Source organism: Hoplias malabaricus, chromosome 3 (assembly GCF_029633855.1).
Source record: "Hoplias malabaricus isolate fHopMal1 chromosome 3, fHopMal1.hap1, whole genome shotgun sequence".
NCBI lineage: Eukaryota > Metazoa > Chordata > Actinopteri > Characiformes > Erythrinidae > Hoplias > Hoplias malabaricus.
In genome coordinates this window covers 8,640,421-8,649,006 of record NC_089802.1, presented here as the reverse complement: position 1 = coordinate 8,649,006, position 8,586 = coordinate 8,640,421, and the positions used below count along the sequence as shown (strand labels likewise).

At 40.8% G+C, this 8,586-nt stretch overlaps 1 protein-coding gene across 2 annotated transcripts in view; it reads right to left on the bottom strand.

Moving 5' to 3' along the window:
• Positions 1–5,793: 5,793 nt before the first annotated feature.
• Positions 5,794–8,586, bottom strand: part of usp54b (ubiquitin specific peptidase 54b) — a 113,754-nt gene continuing 110,961 nt past the window's right edge. The window contains exons 19-21 of one of the 2 annotated variants that reach the window (XM_066665008.1): positions 8,304–8,432; positions 6,863–6,952; positions 5,794–6,018 (exon numbers count right to left, since the gene is read on the bottom strand). In XM_066665008.1, coding sequence (XP_066521105.1) covers positions 5,932–6,018; positions 6,863–6,952; positions 8,304–8,432 — 306 coding nt within the window. In that variant the 3' untranslated portion in view covers positions 5,794–5,931. The remainder of the gene's footprint in view (positions 6,019–6,862; positions 6,953–8,303; positions 8,433–8,586) is intronic. The other variant, XM_066665009.1, reaches the window with a different exon arrangement.

Genomic DNA, 8,586 nt, shown 5'->3' with positions numbered 1-8,586 from the left:
GTCTCTTTGTCCCTATCTGTTTTGTTATCTCTTGATGTTCAAATAAAGTTTGTGTAGCATTTGCGTCCACCCCCGTCAGTCCGCCCCCAGTCCCTCACAGTAGTTGAGGTTTTGATTCTTTTTGCTTTTGATTTTCAAAACATTTGGTTTTACTCTGACTCCACATTTCTCCATACATCTTCAGTTACATCTCCCCTCTAATATCTTAGGAAAGGCCTGCAATCATTAGTAGTACACAGAAAAACAAAGAAAAAAATACGTTGATGTCCTTGAATGCACTGTAATCAAAACTCAACTCAAACACCTCTCCTGTCCAGTCAATGGCAACAAAACAGAAGCTGCAATTTACCCTTTCCTTTTCCACTGAAGTAAAAGCAGAGCAGTTACCCGTCTGGAAAAAGAGCGCTCCACAAAGGAAGAATGCAGTGACGCTTTTGTAAAGCCGCCCACAGAGTGGAATAAGGTGTTGGAGAACCTGTACAACTGAAAGTGAAATAGAGATTGATTTTTCTTGTTGATGTATTTCCAAGAGAATGCCCAACAACAGAACAGGTTCAGTGCTGTGTGCCGAGGGAGGACCAAGCACTAGAAACATGACGCAAGAGTTTCATAACAAACAGATTCAGACTGGGTGACTCACATATTTACTATTTACTACTTTCAAACATACTTAAATATAGTTAATATCGGAGTTATTCGCTCTGAATCTGTTTGTTATCAAACTCTTGCATCATGTTTCTAGTGCTGGGTCCTCCCTCGGGACACAGCATTGAACATGTTCTGTAGTTGGTAATTCTCTTGTGTCCAGAATGGATGGCCTGGAAATGTATGGATTAGAATCATCACTAGTTTTTCTCTATTATATTTTAACGGCACAAATTTTAAGTGAATTTCTTGGAGGGATTTTTATTTTTATTTATTTTTTATTTTTTTGAAGAGATTTTCAACTCAGTTAAGAAACGTGTGCATCCGAACTGCATTACATTTATTTCTATCTAATGTTTGTGATCAATAGACATGAGCAGACTCTAGGTATCTGGGTATTGACACAACTGGACTCTGGGTATCTGACGATGATGTGCCAGGTGTGTAATGTGGCTAATTTCATTAGCTGCTTATTTTGAATGTTTTTTGCATTCAGGCTTGTCTTCAGCAAGTGAAAGGAATGCTTTATGGCCTTGATGCCACTGGCCTTGATGACAGCTTCCTTCTACTGAGCATCTTTAAACAGATAAATGTGCAAAAGCGTCATTTATTCAATGGCTACTGATCTCGTCACTGAACTCGCCCTCTTGATGCATCTAAGGGATTTTCTGTCTGGTAAGAGTTTCAGCGTTTGTGATCACTGAAAAAAACACAAGAACAGGCTAATTGAAGTATTATCTTGGGATAGGATAGTAGGATAATATTGAAAGTCAAGTGCAAGATAAAACAAGACCTCCTTGTGGAACTCGTGATGGTATTTTACAGAGGCTGTGCCTGGGGTTGTTCAAACTGCTAAATTATTTCTTTGACAACAAGTCAGGAACTACAAAAAATATAAATAAATAAATAAATTATATAATACAGTGGAAAAGTTTTAGGGACCTGAGAAAATCAGATTTAAAAAGCTTTTTATCTACAAGAATTATCTACAAGAGGGACTAAGGGAAGGTTAAATGAAAACCGCACTGGAAGGGATAAAAAAAAGATATTCAGGAACACAGAGCACAGGCGTAAGAAGACACACAAAAAACAAAGTACACCTAGGCAGGCATTTGAACGAGGGGGCATGGCAAGGGTTGGCATGAAGGGAAAAACAGCACATGGCTATATAAACAAAACGCAGGGAACACAAGGGAACAAAAGCACAAGGAAGATAGAACCAGTAACAAAGCATAAAGGAGACAAGGGACATAACTGAGCACAGGTTACAGTACAAAAGCAGCTTGCAGGCAAAGTCTAGTCTGTTCAGGTGTATTTAAAAACAATGTGCCTCAAAGAATGACAATACAGGTTAAAAATAATCAGCAAGTTTCTGCTTTCCTTTCTACCAGCATTTTTCAACCATCTTAATTTTTTATATGCTGCCACTGATTACTGTATTTTACGATCTTGACCCAAAATCTACTACTGAACAAAATTAAAGTAAAACAACTGTTATATTCCTCAATCAGATACCTGCGCAATTCCACTGATGGTTTCAAAAATAACAACATGGAGACGGGACTAAGCCTAAAAGCCTTTAGGTCACTTTAACCATATTAATGTAATCACCCTGATGAAGGCATTATTCCATCTTTCCCACATCAAAGCATGACCCTAGTGCACCAGACTTCCCAGAAGGCTACCTTTATCAGAATACCACATTCCCCTTTGCAAAGTGAATGGCACACATCACATAAGTGTAGGTCAGGGAGACATTGAGGTATTATACAGTGCTAGTTTTCTATATAGTCACAGGTGAGGAATTGAGGAGACGTGGTCACAAGGGTACCATGACCAGAGAAGTGAGAGGGGTGCAATGAGGAGAAACGACCACGAAGTGGAGCTCTTCCTCTTCCAATGGTGAAAGACTCTCTCGTTATTTTAATCACAGCAGGTCTGCTGCATGTGAGAGAAACAGCTGCCTAACAGTGGAGTTTAAAGAACCTTTTACAATAGGTTTTCCATCACTGTTAATCCAGCATTGTACAATATTCCAAGATCACTCTCACTGTACACAGTCTAGTTTTGTTATTCAGTTACTGTTTGTTCACAGTTGATGTTTTTGGGAAAATTACATAAAAGACAATCAATTTTGTGAAGAATAACTACCGTCTTAACTCAACACTGTGGGTGTGTTTCTAGACAATATAAATGGACAAATATGAATTAGCAAATCAAATTTCTCAGAACAATAGTCTCGTATTGTACCGTTTGTCACAATGTGGCCAAGAGCTGCCTACTACTGCAGGGAAAGAAATTTCACACAAAAGAACCAATTACAAGTCTGCTATTTTGGCAGACGGTGTAGAAGGAGGCAGAGAGCCAAGCAGAATGTAACTGACAGAGTCCTGACAAATTATAAGGCCAACTTAACACACTGAAAGTATCAGACTCTCCATCAGGTTGTGGGTGAAGCGTCTGTGGCGGAGAATACAGTCCCAACCCAGAGCCCAGACCTCACCGTCACTCTGTGTTTGGGGATAACTGGATTGCTAGAAAAAGAAAATGCAACCACTTTCTTTGACTGAATTTGCTTATATCTAAAAATAGTAGAAGCTTTAATAAAAGCGTACATATATCTTACTAAAACCTAAAGACTTCTGTGTGATGTCTGTGTAAGTGCATTTCAGGAGAGATGTGACAGTGAAAACTGCTAATTTAGTGATGAAAATAGCACACAAACAAAGAGCACATAGGCGGTTGTGCAGCGCCCCTGCTGGAGGGCCTTGGTAATAACTTTATTGCAAAAATACAAGTTCCCTCTGTCCCAAGCATTTACAAATGTGTCCCAAACAGGAAAACCATTGAAATGCTGTTTCATTTTCGAGAAATCCATCTCTCTCTCTGGCTACAGCTAGCATTCAAAGGCTGTTATTTGTACAGACATTAATATGTACATAAATGACAATTCAGCAAGAATCACTTTCTTCCTCAGATAAAAGGAACATAAGGTACATGTAAAAATAAACACAAAAACAAACATACAAACAAAAAGACCTTGGGTTTTCCCAGTCTGACTCTTTGCTGGTTGTTCTGGAGAGTGCGTTTTGTTGCATAGCATACTCGTGCGCCACCATTGCTACATTCTCAAACATCCTTATAATGATTAAAAAAAAAAAAAAACTAAATGGGGGATCTCTGTGTTTGTGCCAATCTTTGGCTGAAACAACATTAAACAAAGAGAATGAAATGGAAAATAAGTTTTACTTTAAATCCATAGCTGATCGCTTCTTTTTCAAAGCAAAAAATAACACGTATCACAATATGATTAAGAACAACGTGTTTAATATCACAATATTCAAACTACGCTGAGATCGATCTCCATTACATCATGTCAATAATGATTTATATGTTTGATCATATGCTTACAGCATAAACTAATCTTTCTTGTGCAAAACGTTAATAAATTACTGAAGCACTCAAAGCTTCAAGTTTTTCAACTTCCTTTCAGTTGCAATCAGAGCCAAATGTTGTTTAACTTGTTTGGCTTCAAATCTTTTATTTAGTTCTTTAAAGGAAGGTTCCAAAGAGATGTAAAACTAACATGGAATGACTGCATTCCTTCCACAGACCAGAAGCACTGACTACTCTCTGGTGCCTTTCGAAAGCTTGTTCCAGCCTCATAGCTACGTTGTCAGTGTCACTGCAGATTACAAAAGAAACAAAAAGAAAGCTTAACTTGGCATATCTCCCTGTACAAATGGGAGAACTGTCAGTAGAATTAAAATAGCAGTTTGACTCCAGCTTTACACTTCTGAAGTGTACTATACTCGTCTTAATGCAGATAATTATAATCACTAAAATTTTATTAACATTCCATAACATCATAACGTAGATTTTCTCCATTCCTCTGGATATTTCTTAAGTATTCGTAGTTTTCATATTTTGAACAATAAATTCATTTATTAGTGTATATTCAGTCACAATGAGTAAAGCAGTCTTTTGCCTGTAACACTAGACATAAAACAGATATGTGCTACAGGGAATGCCCATACAAGAGGAAGAAAAGTTCAAGTTAGTCCCGTCGACTCTCCACGCCAGGGCTGCGCACACACACATGCCTGCTCTGACACAGCACCAGAGCTCAGAGATGAAGACATACAAAAACACGAGCAGCTCCCATCCGCTTTGCTCTTTTCCTTTGTTTTTCTTTTTCAGGGTCTATTAAGTACGTATTTAGTGGATAAATCAGTACAAGCTATACACTACATACCCATCTCCCTACAAAATAGAAGATTCTTTCTAAAACAACAGAGTGGAAGAAACAATAGGAATCCATAGAAAATTTCAGCTGTGTAGGGTTTGCTTTTGTAGGGCACAGGACCAGAGTGATGGCTTGTTGTCATTTTTTTTTCCACTAGAGAATCATGAGGACATGCTCTCGGCCCCCTCCATGTGCACTCAAACACACACACTCACACACACACACTCATGTTAATCATGTCGCTTCTGAAGAGGCTAAATGGAACTCACTGATATTAAAAAGTTAGCCAGAATGCCGCTGGCTCTCTCTAGCTCTGCAGCTCCACGTGGTGTGTTTAATTAAGTTAAGTGCTCGGGGTTGGGACGGCCCGCTGCAGGAGCTTTCTGAGTCTCCGAGCCTTTCCTGTATCACAGCAGGCTGTTAGCCTGACCCCTGCTAATGACACACAAGCTCTATCAGACTATCCCACACCTTGGTGACAGATGAAAGAGTTCAGCTCTGTTTCTTCCTTCACCGTGCTGTGGGGGGCAGAGCAGGTAGTATTGGCCAGGATGAGAAAAGCGCTTTACCTTTTTAACACGCTGCTGTGAAGCAGACAGAGAAGAACTAGCTGTCCCAGATTCATTATGCATGACCAAGAAGAGAGGGCAGAGCAGCCCAAGAAGAAAAAAATAAATAAAAAAGACAGTTAGGAAGACACAGGAGTAACAGAGGTGATAGAAGCCCATCACATTGGCCTGCAAAGCAAAAGTGGATCTGGAGCTGAGTGTGGTTTGTGCATTCAGGAATACATTCCTCCAGGACTGATGCTACACAAAGGGCTTAGTGTGGCTGGGAGTTGGGGGGAGTTGTATATGCCCTCGGGGGTGGGAGGAGAAAGCAGGAATGATGCAGATGCCTCTGAGGAGAAGCTGCAGGCCTGAAGGACTCAGGGACTGTTGATGGCCAGTCCAATGCTGATAGACTGTCCCAGGGGCGGAGAAATCTGGACCCCAAGGACCCTGTGGTCCGGGTTCCCCTTGAGGACTGGCTGCTACGGTTCAGTGCTGGACTGTGGCACTGCCTACTGGAGAGAGCTTGACCCCAGTCAAACACAGCCAAAAGCTTGGGGACCCTCTGGACACGTCCTGCGGGGGGAGGGATGGTGGAGTGTGAAGGACAGGATCCAAACCATTAAAAAAAAAAAAGAAGAAGAACAACAACAAAAGTGGAACAACTTCCACAGCCATACACAAACGAATAAGCGAAATAAAACAAAGGCACAATATATAAAAAACAGTTTTGGAGAAGGTAGTGCTGGGCGGTATTGATAAAAATGACATATAATCCCAGAATATATCACATTACATGTGTCTCAGTGTGCTTTAATAATGTTATTATTTCCAAGTACTGGTGCTGTAAATGAATGCAAAATATTTCATATAAACAAGAGGTTTTTTATTGTATCTGCATTTTCTATATAGCCTTTCGCATCCCTTACCCATCATCAAAGGTACTGGGCATTATATTATTATAAAAAAATAATAATCTAATAGCAAACTATATATATGCAATGTTTGTGGTGGAAAAACTAAATCATTTACATAACTGTACACCTATTCAGCCTACGCCATTTTAGATTTTTCATGGAGAAATAACATGGCATGATTCAGCCTACATTGATTTTGAATAAGGCAAAAAACACTTGGCACAGAAAATCACACAAATATCATAAGTGAAGAGAAGAAAAAATGCTGTAATATAGTTTTGGGGTATTTTGAACCATCCTTGCTAAAACTTGATTAGATCAGTGCACCACAGCCAGTCTATCAACATAGAGCACATATCGCCCAGCACTAGGAAAAGACCGCCGGCACTCAGGCCCAAAGCAATTACATGAACGTTGAGAAGCAGAAAGCAGCAGGAGTGGCACACAAATGGCTTTCACAGCTTGTGAAACTCATGGAGGTGGAGGGCCTGGAGCAGTTTTACCTGGGATATCCACACCCAGCCCAAGCTGCTGGCGAGCAGGCTGCGGAGAGGCAGGAAGATGGAGATGGTGCGGGTGGAAGACATGATGGGCTGATGGACACATAGAAGGATTGTGTGAGCAAGAAAACTGGGGGGAAATGTGACACGATGTGACCCTGGTGTCCCCCAGCTTTGCGTACAAGGCATACGCACAATCACACATGCACGCAGCCATAAACAAGACAGAAAGAAAAAGAGACAGAAAGAGGGGAAGGGAAGAGAGGGAGAGAGGGGGAGTTAAAAATTTCACACATGGAAAGGACCCGTCTTCACTAAGGCATACTTTAAGCATGAGCAGACCCAGGATTCTTTCCAATCGACAGTTACAGCATGTGGGCACAGGATGGCAGTATGACTCAAAGATGGTGATTAGAAGCGTGTGTGTGTGTGTGTGTGTGTGTGTGTGTGTGTGTGAGAGTGAGTGAAAAGGATGGCAGTGGATGAAATGCACATACTCTTTGCTGATTAGTCGCAGTATATACGCAGCTATAATCAAACAGTGCTGGGAGCTGCTGAGAGTGAGATATGCTGTTCATTGTTAAAAAAAAATGATGCACTGTCTAAGCTAAATGTTGCATGGATATGTCACAAATCATCCACCACCGTAGCTGGCATGACTGCTTTTATTAAACTGCCATCACAGCAGTTGCAAATGTGATATTTGATTTTTAAGACACTTCAATTTTTTAAGAAAAACATACTAACTGTTCTTAGGCAAATCACATTATTATGACATCATTAATGGTCTCACTGTACTGTATTTCACCTCAGACCTTGTGTATGGACAGCAGTGTGTCCAAAGAGTGAGTTAGCTGAAGACAAATGGGATAAAATTACTAAATAAGTGCTATACATGTGCTTACATATCTGCCCTTGATAAGCTTTTATTTGCAACAAGATATTACAAGATGGTGGTGTAGTATGTACAGTAAACGATTGAGTGTGTGTATATGATGATGCCAAGCTGTGCAGTGATTGACAGGGAACAGGCAGCACACACAGATCAGGCTAAAGTGGGAGTAGATGTATGTTAGTGGTCACTCTCATGCTGAAGTGACAGCACTGCGGTCAGATTTCTGTGGCACATCCCCCCTGCCCACCCAACCCCCCACCAAACCCCTTTCCCCCAGTGCCTCTGCTAGCTCATCACCACCAAGCCCGTTTTAGCTCCGGTGCTAACCTCCTCTTTATCTTAGCCATTAATGAGCTACTCTAAGTCCAGGCTTCAAAGGCTAGAGCTGAGATTCTCTAATGAACAGGCTGCGGTACATTTCCTGGTAGACAGTTCCAATTAGTGGTGGTGAATGTTTCATATGGGAGGTGACTTATGTGGGGTATAAATTAAGAACTCAGGTATATTATAGGGAGTGTGTGAGGGAAATAATGAGATTGTGGAACTTACAAAGCTGCGGGAGACAGCAAGTCGGTCCTGCCGGCGTCCTATGGTGGTCCCGCTCAGGCTTCGAGCAATGTGGCGCAGGTGGTCAGCGTCACACTGCTCCTGAAGCCCCTGATCTGCCACTGAGAATGGCTAGAGAACAATTACACATTTAGTAAATATACTAATAAAAAAAAACACACACACAATAATATACAACACAACTAAAGGGCTATAAAGTACTGTTTCTCCACTGATAACATTTGTGTCATTCATTTTATTTAACAAACACAGTCATAAAAAAGCT